The sequence below is a fragment of the Phacochoerus africanus genome, chromosome 1, assembly GCF_016906955.1.
Source record: "Phacochoerus africanus isolate WHEZ1 chromosome 1, ROS_Pafr_v1, whole genome shotgun sequence".
NCBI classification, from domain to species: Eukaryota; Metazoa; Chordata; class Mammalia; order Artiodactyla; family Suidae; genus Phacochoerus; species Phacochoerus africanus.
Genome location: NC_062544.1, coordinates 60,628,327 through 60,642,479, shown reverse-complemented (window position 1 = coordinate 60,642,479; position 14,153 = coordinate 60,628,327). Strand labels below are relative to the sequence as shown.

The 14,153-nt window shown below is 39.9% G+C and overlaps 1 protein-coding gene and 1 pseudogene across 1 annotated transcript in view; one reads left to right on the top strand and one right to left on the bottom strand.

The window, feature by feature from the left end:
- Positions 1 to 10,302, top strand: part of TARS1 (threonyl-tRNA synthetase 1) — a 31,867-nt gene extending 21,565 nt beyond the window's left edge. The window contains exons 7-19 of the mRNA XM_047767441.1: positions 176 to 240; positions 325 to 403; positions 490 to 636; positions 1,997 to 2,095; positions 2,883 to 3,049; positions 4,123 to 4,285; positions 4,387 to 4,524; positions 4,884 to 4,961; positions 5,090 to 5,190; positions 5,291 to 5,395; positions 7,689 to 7,761; positions 9,243 to 9,357; positions 9,766 to 10,302. Of these exons, the coding sequence (XP_047623397.1) occupies positions 176 to 240; positions 325 to 403; positions 490 to 636; positions 1,997 to 2,095; positions 2,883 to 3,049; positions 4,123 to 4,285; positions 4,387 to 4,524; positions 4,884 to 4,961; positions 5,090 to 5,190; positions 5,291 to 5,395; positions 7,689 to 7,761; positions 9,243 to 9,357; positions 9,766 to 9,914 (1,479 nt within the window). The 3' untranslated portion in view covers positions 9,915 to 10,302. The remainder of the gene's footprint in view (positions 1 to 175; positions 241 to 324; positions 404 to 489; positions 637 to 1,996; positions 2,096 to 2,882; positions 3,050 to 4,122; positions 4,286 to 4,386; positions 4,525 to 4,883; positions 4,962 to 5,089; positions 5,191 to 5,290; positions 5,396 to 7,688; positions 7,762 to 9,242; positions 9,358 to 9,765) is intronic.
- Positions 10,303 to 11,905: 1,603 nt separating this feature from the next.
- On the bottom strand, positions 11,906 to 13,425 carry LOC125119881 (protein NDRG3-like; annotated as a pseudogene).
- Positions 13,426 to 14,153: the final 728 nt, after the last annotated feature.

Below are 14,153 nucleotides of genomic sequence, written 5' to 3'. Positions count from 1 at the left end.
TTTGTTTCCACTGCGCCACAACAGGAACTCCTAACAAGGTTTTTAAAACATGAAATACATTTATATTCACACAATGCTTAGATATGATGTATTTTGAGTTATAGTTTAGTGATATATATAGTGTTTAGAAATATAAAGGATGGTTATGTTAAAAAATAATTTTTCCTATTTTCAGTACAACAAGTTCAAATGCAGGATATTGAATGAAAAAGTGAATACTCCAACTACCACAGTCTATAGGTGAGAATATCAAGTGTCATTAAATACCACGGGTATATATGCCATTTTAAGTCTTTGTTAAGATTCCTGTCACTTTATCTCTAGGTGTGGCCCCTTGATAGACCTCTGCCGGGGTCCTCACGTCAGACACACTGGCAAAATTAAGACTTTGAAAATACACAAAGTAAGCAATGTAACTTTGATCTAATTCCTAAAATAAGTGAGATGTTTAAACATTTGAATATTATCTCATGGTTATTCCTTTTTCAGAATTCCTCCACATATTGGGAAGGCAAGGCAGATATGGAGACTCTCCAGAGGATTTATGGCATTTCCTTCCCAGATCCTAAAATGTTGAAAGAATGGGAGAAGTTCCAGGAGGAAGCTAAAAACCGAGATCATAGGAAAATTGGGAGGGTATGTTTAAAAAGAATAATGATGTGTCTAGACTGAGTTTTCTTCATTTCATTGAAAATTTAATTGTATTAGATATTAGGAATTTATTTTTGAAGAGATGCTATAGCTTTCAAGTAATTATTGTGCTCTCTTGTAAAAGCTGTTAATTACTCATTGTCCACATGATCTTTCTAGAGTGTGTTCAGTACCATATAGAAACTCATTTTAGTTATTCCTTTTATTGAGAACAATTGCTGAAGACCTACATTTTTTTTTTTTTTGTAAAAGAAGTATAGCAGTGTTGCATAGAGCCGGGAGATAATTTAGAAATCACCTCATCTGACTGCCTTACTCTAAAGCTGTGGAAACTTAAGTCCCAGGAAGATTCATCTGCTTTTTGTCCAGTATGACACAGCATGTCACTCATGGATTCTGTGGTGTCATCTTCGTTGTCCCTCTACCCCTGAATGTTCTCTAAACTGGAAGTTAGGTTTGGTAAAACTATTTCTAAGAGTGTATTCACTCTGTACCAAGTGTCAGGTTATAGCTGTTGGTTATGAAGCTTGAGAAGGAGGCAGCGTCAACTGGCCCCTCCCTAAGGACTTGGACATTTGGGGAAATGGGTGGTGGGCAAGGAGGTAGGAGGGTGTGTCTCTTTCTTCACCATGACCCAATGTTAGCCAAAGTCTTCATCCTTTTTTTTTTTTTTTTAAGGGCCGCACCTGCAGCGTATGGAAGTTTTCCCAGGCTAGGGGTCTAATCAGGCTACAGCTGCCAGCCCACATCACAGCCACAGCAATACCAGATCTGAGTGGCATCTGTGACCTACACTGCAGCTCACGGTATTGCCAGATCCTTAACCCACTGAGCAAGGCCAGGGATTGAACCCACATCCACATGGATTCTAGTTGGGTTCATTTCCACTGAGCCACAACAGGAACTCCAACTTCTTCATCTTCTGCTTTATTATCAGTGTCTTTTTCCTAGTCTCCTTTCTGCTGCTCATACTTTTGAAAAAAGTAAGAAGGGAGGGTGGGAGGGAAGGAAGGAACACTCAGATTTTGGAGCTTTGAGGAATTAACATTCTGAGAGCCCCCACTGTGCATGGTAGAAGAGAACTAAGACACCTGCCCCATAGTTGTCTTGGATAAACCTGACTGGGTTCAGGAATGTAACAGGCAGAGAATGTACTTTGCTACATTGTAAAGCACCTGCAATTTTATACCATTAATTTGCATACCAGAAATGTCTTCAGGTTTTCTTTGAGAATGGTACCATTTAAAAATGAAGCATCATGACCGTATTCTGAACTAAAGAACCTTGAAGTTTATGCTGATATTATATACATATAAAAATTTTCTTTTGCCTTTGTTTTACTCAGGACCAAGAACTATATTTCTTCCATGAACTCAGCCCTGGAAGTTGCTTTTTCCTGCCTAAAGGAGCATACATTTATAATACACTCATTGACTTCATCAGGGTAAACCATATTTTTTATTTCTTCTGTAGATTTAAGACATAAGCTGATTTTGTTACATAAGGTCTGCCAAAAGGGAAGATAATCTTGTGTTTGAAAAGAAACATTTCAAAGAATAAATGAAAATGGACATGAGAGGTCTCATAAAATTTTTTAAAAATTCTCTTGTCCTAACACATGATTTTGTCCATCTACATGGGTGTGTACGCATGAGACACGCTGGTAAACTTGAAGTGGGGCCTGTAACCCTTTACATAAGAGCTCTATGGCTTTCTGACCATTCATAGTAAAGGTTAAAAAAAAAAAAACACTCTCTGAGACCCCTTTCTGATCCATTTCCCTCCTTTCCTAAAAGAAACAACTATTTGAAGTTAACATGAATGGGTCATTTCTGTCCATGTTATTTTTACATCTACCCCAGAAATATTTGCCTTAAAGCATTTATGTGTTTGTGTGCTTCAGACTTAACATAGATGAAGTCTCATTGTCTGTCAGTCTGCACTGTGGTTTTCATTGTAGGTATATACAGTTCCAGCTTGTTTTCACTTATTATGTATTAGTCCGTCATATAACTCCCACAACAGGTCTTTTTCTTTATTGTACTTTCCAGTATTACTGGATTGTGCTGCAGTCGCCTCCTCATGTGTGTGTGCAGGAGCTTCCTCTTTGGCATATATCCCTCCAATTGGAACTTCTAGCTTATGAGATGTGCATCTTGAACTATACTAGATAAAAATTGCCCTTTAAATTTTTACTTCCGTACACATGTATGGTGTTTGTTTTCCAACAGAGCGAATATAGGAAACGAGGATTCCAGGAGGTAGTCACCCCAAACATCTACAACAGCCGACTCTGGGTGACCTCGGGCCACTGGCAGCACTACAGCGATAACATGTTCTCCTTTGAGGTGGAGAAGGAGCTCTTTGCTCTGAAACCCATGAACTGCCCAGGACACTGGTATTCAGCATTTTTGAGTTGCTATTAAAGATTTTCTTGCCATCAGTCCTAGATCGTTTCTCCCTCCTTTAAAGTATTTTTTTAAAAACAAATTATATAATCAGAAGAGTATTTATTATTGTTATTTCCCCAATATTTATTTTTTCTTACACTATCATGCTCCATCATAAGTGACTAGACATAGTTCCCAGTGCTACACAGCAGGATCTCACTGCTAATCCATTCAGAAGAGTATTTAAATGCATTATCACTGTGGTCTGGTAAGGTCTTCTGTGCCCAGCTAGATCCTCAGATCTGAGGTCATTCAAGAAGGGCACTGGGATAATAACAGTGAACAGGCAGAATACAGAACAAGGGAGACTGAATGTGGGGCATAGCAGATACATATATAATTTTTTTTAAGAAACATGTATGATAACCTCCTAATGAATTCACATCCTTGGAAAAATTTGCCTTGCTTGAGGCAGCTCACTGTGTATTCTTGAAAGCTGGGTGAAGGGCATCCTGCAGGAAGACCAGGAAGAGCTACGGCTGTAGGTGCTGCTCCCAGTAGCAAGGCCTCGAGGGGAGAGTGGGTGAGACACAGGAGTTTCCACCAGGGAACTGGCTTGTAGGTCATGGAACCTAGTTCAGGTTCATCTGAGTTCTCCCAGATTCTTCCAAGTTTCTGAAGCACCTTTAGACTAACAGGGAACGGAAGCACTTTTGGGAGCAATGAGAAAGTACAGACTTTGGTCTCCAGTGTTACAAATGATTTGTATATAGCTAAGATTTTCTTTAAAATATGAACTTCAAAGTCAGTTCTCAAATTAATAGAATATTGAACACAAGGCTAGGACTCCAGACTTAGGGGAATATAGTTTATTTATGTATTTATGGATGGTTGTATTAAAATTGATTTGCTGCTTTATTCATGCAAGTGCTTGCATTGTTGTACAAAGCCCAGACTTTGAGAAGTGTTGCTCGTATGAACAACTACAACCAGGAGCTTTTTTTGACAGCCTTTCTTATAATAATAGAGACGCAGTTTTATTATGAGGTTAATTATCAGTGGATTTTACTTTTTTCCTCAGCCTCATGTTTGATCATCGGCCAAGATCCTGGCGAGAGTTGCCTCTGCGAATAGCTGATTTTGGGGTGCTTCATAGGAATGAGCTGTCAGGAGCACTCACAGGACTCACGCGGGTACGAAGGTTCCAGCAGGATGATGCTCACATATTCTGTGCCATGGAGCAGGTATGCAACTCTGGGATAAAACATTTTGAAAGAACCATCAAGAAAAATCAAAGAAAACTTAACCACTGTGTCCTTTTTTATTTTTATTTTTTAATTTAAAGATTGAGGATGAAATAAAAGGTTGTTTGGATTTTCTGCGTACAGTATATAGCATATTTGGATTTTCTTTTAAATTGAACCTGTCTACTCGCCCAGAAAAATTCCTTGGAGATATTGAAGTATGGAATCAAGCTGAGAAAGTAAGTGGTGTTTTCAGCGTGCTTCAATATTATTTGACTGAAATTGGCCAGCTCCATGATGTAAGAAAGCCAAGCCTCTTTAAACGGATAAAAGCTGAAGAAAATTGGAAATGGGTTTCTTGGTTTGTGTAAGCTAGTTTTTTTCTCTAGGATTTTGTATTTTAGAAATGGTTGAATGTTTTTTCAGTCATCAAGCTGTGACTTTTAAAGGAGTTTGTTTATGAGTATGTCTAGGTAGACAAAATTATAAAGCAATGAATTGTGACCCATGAAAGCAGTTAGGGTATTTTAAGTCTCAAATTTGGCTGGAATAAGTTGTAGGTGAACAAAAATTTAAAGTCGTTTTGCTTTATCCTTAGCAACTGGAAAATAGTCTGAATGAGTTTGGTGAAAGGTGGGAATTAAATCCTGGAGATGGAGCTTTCTATGGTCCAAAGGTCAGTACTGAAGTTTGAGTAATATGACTTTCATTTTGGGGTGAAGATGAGATTACTTTAAAATAAATTTAGAAGAAAGAAAAGAGAAAGAAAATCAGCCCTAATACAACTCAATCTTTGCTTCTTAGATTGACATACAGATTAAAGACGCCATTGGTCGCTACCACCAGTGTGCAACAATCCAGTTGGATTTTCAGTTGCCCATCAGATTTAATCTTACTTTTGTGAGGTGAGTTTCTACTCTCTGCTCTGAATATTGTTCTTTAAGGACATGTACAGGAACATATATGCCTATAAATGAAGTAAAACAAATTCTATTTTTGTTCTAGCCCTGATGGCGATGATAAGAAAAGGCCAGTGATTATCCATAGAGCTATCTTGGGATCAGTGGAAAGAATGATTGCTATTCTCACTGAAAACTATGGAGGCAAATGGTAATTTTTGTCATTTTTTTGTTCTGCTCTTACCGGCCCATGTAAAGCAACTCTAAGAAATGTCTACTTTCCAATTTAGTTTTACGATTGAAAGGAAGAATGGTTTTTGTTGGTCACTTCTAATTAATGACAAGTGTTCACTAAAAAGAAAGCACAATCTAAACCCAAACTTTTTGGCTCTAAGAATATTTGTTATGAGTAATTATTATTTTAGCACTTGATTTGTTTGAAATCAGTGATTACATAATGATTTCTAATTAGGAATTACTCACTAAGAAACTTATTTATTTTGGTTGTTTTTCAGGTGAATTTGGGGATTTATAAAACTTTGTTTTTGTCTGAGTAAACAAGAACCTTGCTCAGTGTTGCTGATCATAATAAGCAAATAGTTTGGACCCTTTAGAAGCCAAGTTTTCTTTAATTGAAAGTACACACTCCAAACTGAACAATATTTTTATGTCTTATTTCTAGGAGCTTATGTTCCTGCCAGCCACATATGAGCACATGACTTCGTTTTATTTTCTAAGCAGCTTTGTCTGGGCTCACATTGGGCAGTTGAAAACAGCACATGGTTATAAAACACCCATTTTGTAGAGCCTGCCATATATCATGGCATAATTTCTGCAAAATGTTGTAAATCTGTTTTATATTCCTCACTGCAGTCATTTCAGTTTTGTTTGTAATTTGATGAGTTCAGATATTAAGGGGAGTTTGTTACCTTGTAAATGAAATAAGCTGATCTCTTTTTAGTTATCTTTCACAAAATCAAATCAAATATGGGCAACATTCTCCATGTACCATCTAGAGAACAGGGGGTCTTCAGCTAATTGCTCTAGCAAATCTTTAGTAGGTGGGGGAAAGTCCACTGTTTGGGTAGAATTTAGTATCTACTCTAGCTTTTCCTCTAGTGTAAGGAAATAACTGAAAATAAAGGACTGATTGGTCAAGAGAAATGCTGGCCTGATGTCTGCAGCATGGGGAGGGTTTGACTCCTGAGTACATGAAAGGGAGTCAACTTATTTTTTTTCTTTTTCTTTTTACTGACCCACGTGTAGCATATGGAGGTTCCCTGGCTACGGGTTGAATCAGAGCTACAACTGCTGGCCTACACCATAGCAATAGCAACACGGGATCCAAGCTGCATCTGTGATCTTCACAGGCAACTCCAGATCCTTAACCCACTGATCGAGGCCAGGGATCAAACCTGCATCCTCACAGAGGCTGTGTCAGGTTCTTTACCTGCTGAGCCATAACAGGAACTCCATCAACTTTTAGTAAGTAGTAAAAACACACTCATTTTTACCAAGTACCATCACCAATTACTATTGATTGCAATTTGTTGAATCCTGCAAAATGGATAAACTGGAGGGCCTGGTCTTTGTTCCCCATGAAGAATAAGTAATAATATCACTTGAACAGAATAACTTTTTGAGTAAAAGAGCTTGACACTAAGTGTGTTTCTTTCTCAGTGTTAAGCCCAGTTCATGATATTCTGTTACCTGGAATGTTGCATTGTGGGGTGTAGTCCCTGCCTCCTGTTCGTTTTGCCATCTATTTACCAAGACAGACCTTACACAGATTTTCCAGGCTTAGGGTTAGTTTTCTGCTCCTCAATCTCCTTTTAGTTCTTATTGGATATTGAAAATAAAAAGGCTGAGTTTTTTAAAGTGGACCTTGTGGAGTTCCCATTGTGGTTCAGCAGAAATGAACTCAGCTAATATCTATGGGGAAATGGGTTCAATCCCTGACCTCACTCAGTGGGTTAAGGATCCGGTGTTGCCTTGAGTTGTGGCATAGGCCGGCAGCCCGGCAGCTATAGCTCCATTTCAACCCCTAGCCTGGGAACTTCCATATGCAACCGATGTGGCCCTGAAAAGCAAAATAAATAAATAGGAGATCCCGTTGTGGCGCAGTGGTTAACGAATCCCACTAGGAACCATGAGGTTGCGGGTTCGGTCCCTGCCCTTGCTCAGTGGGTTAATGATCTGGCGTTGCCGTGAGCTGTGGTGTAGGTTGCAGACGCGGCTCGGATCTGGCGTTGCTGTGGCTCTGGCGTAGGCCGGTGGCTACAGCTCCGATTCAACCCCTAGCCTGGGAACCTCCATATGCCACGGGAGCGGCCCAAGAAATAGCAACAACAACAACAAAAGACAAAAAAATAAATAAATAAATAAACAGTAAGTGGCCCTTGCATGTTTTGTGAATAGGTTCTGAAGAGTAGACTAAGAAATGTGCCATCCTTGCTTAGGAAAGTGCCCAAACCCACAGTAAATATTTTTAATTGCTTCTAAAGGCCCTTCTGGCTGTCTCCTCGCCAAGTAATGGTAGTTCCAGTGGGACCAACATGTGATGAATATGCCCAAAAGGTAAACTTTAAGTACGACTTTTCTTTAAATTTAGTAAATGTCATTTGGCTTTTTAAATCTCATAAGCTGTATCTATTCTTGGTAAATTAAGCTGCTTGTGATATAGAGAAATGTTACTATTATCAGTCTGTGGTAAGCCTGAGAAGATCATTTTACCTCTAATGATTTTTATATAGTTCCATGGTCAGAAGACTTAATTTAAAAGTGTTTTGTACACACATGTATATTTTAGTGTTTAGTGTTGGCAAATAGCAAATGCCTTAGTATGATATGTAAATTCAAATGTATAATGAAATTTAAGCCAAAACCACCATGTTTCCAGATTATCAGAATCAATTGCACTTGGGTCTCAACTGACTCTTTAAGAAATAAGTGAACTTGGAGTTCCCGTCGTGGTGCCGTGGAAATGAATCCGACTAGGAACCATGAGGTTGCAGGTTCGATCCCTGGCCTCGCTCAGTGGGTTGAGGATCCGGTGTTGCTGTGAGCTGTGGTGTAGATCGCAGACGCCGCTCTGATCTGGTGTCGCTGTGACTCTGGAGTAGGCCGGCAGCAACAGCTCTGATTCAACCCCTGGCCTGGGAACCTCCATGTGCCACGGGTGCGGCCCTAAAAAGACAAAAAACAAACAAAAAGAAATAAGTGAACATTAAATAGCTGATAAGCAAACCATTCATGGTGTTCTGTATTCCTATTACTGCACAGGGTAGTTTTAGTTAGAAATGATGAGAATTCAGTTATTCAGTCCATGGTTGATGGATTGTGTTTAATCATATTACAATTATGAAAGCTGACACAATAGGAAAAAGGTCTGTCTTAACTCATTTCTCAACTGGAGATAATAGGACTGACCTTTTTTTCTTCTGAGGGTGGGGTAGATTTTTGGTTAGATTGAGTGCAGGGGGGTGGGCACTGCTGTTGATACTTAAGGCCTAGACACCACAGGTTGTAAACAGCCTGCAGGTGCTAGACTACTTCCCCAGCTGCGGAATAGCTCCACTCACATTCCCCAGGGCTCATGTTAAGGAAAAGACGCAAGTGCTTTGTTTGTTAACATAGGTTACAATTGAGAGAGTAGTCTTATCCTGGCCTCCTAATAAACAAGTAAGAACCCCTATGAAATTTGCATACTTATAAAATCCAAGCAGGTCATTGGTTAATGATCACTAATGCATAACAACCTATGAGTGAAATAAAAGCAGTTTTTTCAGATCTTTTTGTCATATAAGTGGTAATTGGTTGTCAGGTAGATGGAAAATTTAATCTAGTTTCTAGTTTATTTAATTCACATTTTATCTCTCAAGAGCAAAATAAATCTTTTTGTAGTTCCAAGTCATAAATTAATATATGCTTCACTGTACCTGTTACCATCCCTTTTTAAAGTTTGTGTGACTTTCCAAATTGCATGTTAAGTAAAAGCATTTAAGATCAAAATATAATTCTCATATTAGATCTGAAAAATCCTGTCTCTGTCTAAACAGGTACAGCAGCAATTCCACGATGCTAAATTCATGGTGGACATCGATCTGGATCCAGGCTGTACATTAAACAAGAAGATTAGAAATGCACAGTTAGCACAGTACAACTTCATCCTAGGTAAGAAAGGAAACTCACCAAAGGAAATCTGCCAAACCTTAGGGAAACTTGAAATCTTGAGACTTATGCTTGAGAGAATTGTGGTCATCAGTAGTTCCTTCTAGACCTGATTCTCAAACTACATGTTCGTTCTTTTGCTGTAATAATGCATTATTTTGGTTTGAAAAAGAATAATCTTGAAAGGTTTGTCTGTAAATCTTCTAAGTTGGCTGAATTAGGCGACTCAGTAAGCACAGCAGTTTTAGTCGTGGCAAAAGGGTGGGTTGGGGTTTTTTGTTGTTTTGTTTTTCAGTGAATAGATTTGGTCACCTGTATGTTTTGATGAAGCAGAGGCTAAAGAATGGGTTTCTGTTTGAATGTTCGATAAGAATCTTTTCACCCAACAGAGCTTTGTGGTTTTTGGTTTAGTTGTTGGTGAGAAAGAGAAAAGCAGCGGCACTGTGAATATCCGCACCAGAGATAATAAGGTGCATGGAGAACGCACTATTTCTGAAACCATTGGGCGGCTGGAGCAGCTCAAGCAGTCCCGCAGCAAACAGGCAGAAGAAGAATTTTAAGGAACAACTTGGCCCAGATTGGCTCCATGGAAAAAGATGAATATGTTTCCATAACAATAACTTTGTGCTCTGGAAAACATCAGTGTATAATGACTTTGGAATAGTTTGGCAGAGTCTGCAGAGATGACTGCAGGATCAACCTTTTTTTGACCTAGACAGATTTTAGACAATATATATTTGAAGGAGGTAATTAAAAGTGACATAGTAAAATGACTTTATTCATTAAATTTCTAGGTACTGGAAATAAACCATGAGGCATGCTCTAAAGTAATGGGGAAGAATGTTCTTATAAATTTAATGCAGCCGAAATAAAATTTTTTCAAATTTGATTAACATACAAGAAAGATTAGAATTGGGTTATAATGTAAAAATAAAAATTTTAATCACAGATTTCACCTGCTCTATCCCTTGGGTCTATACAGACCTACCTGAAACAAATTGTGTTATTCAATATGTATCTTTTGTGTTTTATAACACAGATGATGTAAGTTGGGTGGAGGGGTAAAATCTAGAGTGTATGCTGTTCTCAAACTGGGGTACGAACCAGGCGCCTGCTTCGCAGTCATAGGATGACATCTTGTAGGAATGTCATTTAACTTTTTTGTAGATACACATCTTTTATTTATTTTATTTATTTTTTTAACAATGAGACATATACAGCTTTATTTCATTGTCGTAAGAAGTCGTACTCCGGCAGAGGGACACATTTCCTGTCTCAGCAGAAAGCGAATGCTACGCCTGAAAAGCCCCTTCTTAAGATTGGACTCTGTAACCCTGAGCTGACATCCTGATGCCCTCAAAGCTGGGCCCTTGCTGTGTGGCAGTTGTTTCACCCTCCTCCCGGTGACCCTCGCTGGGCGGCTGTGACCCCCTCAAATAGCAGTGACTAAACAATTTCACCTGGGCAGGCTGCACTTACACATGGCCCTTTTCCTCTCCCAAAAGGGAGTTTACAGGATTAACTTTCTGAGAACTGGGTTCTGTCTGAATTTCATATAGCCTCTATTAAGTCTGCTGAAATCAAGGCTATACTTAACAGTATCAAATTGTGTTAATGTCGGTCCTCACTCTCCAGCCATTTTCTAATCATACATAATTTTCAGGCCATACCACTCCCTTTTTGGGTGATTGACTGGAGAGTTTCTCCTGGGAGATGCTTCCTGCAGATGTGTGGTATGTGGTGTCAGACACTGCAGAGACATCCATTTTGCTCTGACAGAACAGAGACCTGGAATTTTTTTCCACCTTTCTTTGCTAAGACAATCCAATCAAGTCACACTTCACTCCTTGGGAAAAACTCCAGGGTGCGTCAGAACCCCATCATTCATGGGCTTCTAGGAGAACATCTCCCTCCCTTTTATCTGTAGGACAGCATATGTGAATTCATGTGAACGGGAGATCCAGCCTGCTTCTTTCTCTAGGTAACAGGCTCCCTTCTTTCGGTCACAATCAGTCAACAGTCAAAACAGCAATTATGATCTTCCATGTTCCTCAGAGCTGCCTTCTCCTGAAGTTGCTTTGCAAATCTTGTTGACCAATTTGGAATTGAGAAGAGAATGGAGTGGCCTACCTAACCTAGAAATCTGTTCTATATGTTTCCCCTAAAAACAGCACTGAAGATGCAAAAGATGAGGTTCCCCTTCCCCCCCCCTTTTTTTTTGCTCTACAAGAAAGCGTGTCTAAAATCACAGAACCATGTACACACTAACACAGACACGCATGCTCACACACATACGTCAGGATCAAAGAACGTAGTTAGGAAAGCACAGGGAAAAGCTGGCCAGAGAAGATACGGCGATCTGATCAGCTAAAGATGTGGAATGTTACGGTGATGGCATGGAAGTGGTTCTTGGTACATACAAAAAGGGGGGTGGCCAGGTAGAGGGGATGATAAATCCAGGATACCAGAGTCAGTGGCCATGGAGGAGTTAAAGATAGATTCCAGTTGGCTGGAGGAAATGTTATATTATGGAGTGGTCATTTGAAGGAGGATGGACTTGCATGGTGCACAGGAGGAACATCTGCTTAGCAGGACACCTCCATGGTCTGGTGTCTGTCTAGAACATCAGGGAACTCAGAAGTTTCTTGAGTTCCATCTAACTGATTGCTGCTGACAGATGGACTGAAGGTACTTTCTCCAGAGCCGATGCTACTCGAGGTTGAGTGGGTTTGTGATCAGGTGAGCCAGGTCATGCTGGCAGATGGGATGTAGCCCACGCCCTGCAAAAAGTACTTAAAGGCCTCGGTGAGCTTCCCTGGGCTGAACTACTTGGGGTAGTCCACCACAGTCTGCCATCTTTAGCAAAGTTGTATTTACAGGATCCAGGTGAGAATTGCATTCAACCACAGCTTCAACTCCAGGTGAATTGTCACCTACCACCAATAAAGTAGAACAGTTTAATGTTTTTGATTTGTTACCATTTTGTCCCAGGATGGGTCTTCAATCTCCAAGTCTTTGTATCTGTTATAAGAACTCAGGAAGAGCTATAGATATCTTGGTTGATATCTTGGGCAATGTGCAGTCTGTAGGTTTGAATCAGGTTCAGGTTGGCTTGCAATTCTTCTTGCCCAAAGTGATGAGCCAAATAATGTCCACAACATTGGTTGTCAATTCTGAGAGTTTGGAAGCTGCCCAGTCAATCCAGCCTTTAGCACAAGGGTCAACATTAATGAGCACGAGACCTTCCACAAGCTCTGGGTGATTGAGAGCAAATCTGCTGAGGATGTAAGCTCCAACTCCAACCCCAGTGATGCTTTTCGAATTTAAGTGGGTGAGAACAGAAGGCAGCATTTGGGCCAGCTCATCCATTGTGGGGTACTGGTACCCAGTTGGGAAAGAGGGTGCACCTTCCTTCTGGTCTGGGGCATCCACATGACAGACAGCAAAGTGCTGGGTGATTTCTTGCATATCCTCAAAGTTAAAGAATGCATTGAAACAGGATTTATGATTGAGGCCAATGTATGGTATATCCAATAAATGGTCTGTTTCCCTTTGGTAAGCCTCTTATAGTGACATGGACCATCCATGAGTTGTTTCTATATCATGTTCCTTGGATTTTATTCTCACCCTTTCTCAAATGATCTCCTTCTAGGTAAATAATATCAAATTTTGTTTTTGTTTTTGTCTTTTTGCTATTTCTTTGGGCCGCTCCCGAGGCATATGGAGGTTCTCAGGCTAGGGGTCGAATCGGAGCTGTAGCTGCCGGCCTATGCCAGAGCCACAGCAACGCAGGATCCGAGCCACGTCTGCAACCTATACCACAGCTCACGGCAACGCCGGATCGTTAACCCACTGAGCAAGGGCAGGGACTGAACCCGCAACCTCATGGTTCCTAGTCGGATTCTTTAACCACTGCACCATGACGGGAACTCCAATTATATCAATTATTAACAGCAATCCAGTTCAACTGGTTCAACCTGACAGTCAAAGTCCTGGAAGTTTCGTGTACCATTCTTATCATTTAGAAGTAGTTTGATCTCTGTGAGTTGAACATCCTGAAATTCATCCATGAGGACAAAGGAGAGTAGAGGAGTCTCCAGAATGAATCAGTAACTCTGAGGCTCCAGCAGCTGCTGTCAGTGCAGCAGCCCTGGCAGTGCAAGTTGGGCGGGAGAGGCTCTGCAGATACCCATCTTTGAAAACAAAGCCAACCATGAAGATAATTTAGAGTAGATTTGCACAAAGTGTTAGGAAGAAGGATGAGTCTTAAATGTATATTTCACAGATACAGAGAACAAATTAGTGGTTACCAATGGGGAGAGGGGAGAGTGGAGGAGCAAGATGGGGGAGGGGATGAAGAGGTGCAGATTGATACATTATAAAATATAGCTAATATTCTATAATAAATATAAATGGAGTAAACCTTTAAAAACTGTGAAACACTACCCTGTATACTTGTAACATAAAGTATTGTACATCAACTGTACTTCAATTAAAAAAGAAAAATACATATTTATGGTAGACTGTTCTGGGCTACATAACCCCTTTTACAAATTCTCTATTCTCTCATAAGGGATAATTTATGAGTTTTTTTTTTCCTTAACCATTGAATTTTTTTTAAGAGAATTGCAAAATTAGAAATTTTTTATGTGGATACATATTAATTCCTCTTACTTTTTTTTTTTTTTGTCTTTTTGCCATTTCTAGGGTCGCTCCCGTGGCATATGGAGGTTCCCAGGCTAGGGATCGAATCGGAGCTATAGCCACGGCCTACGCCAGAGCCACAGCAACGCCAGATC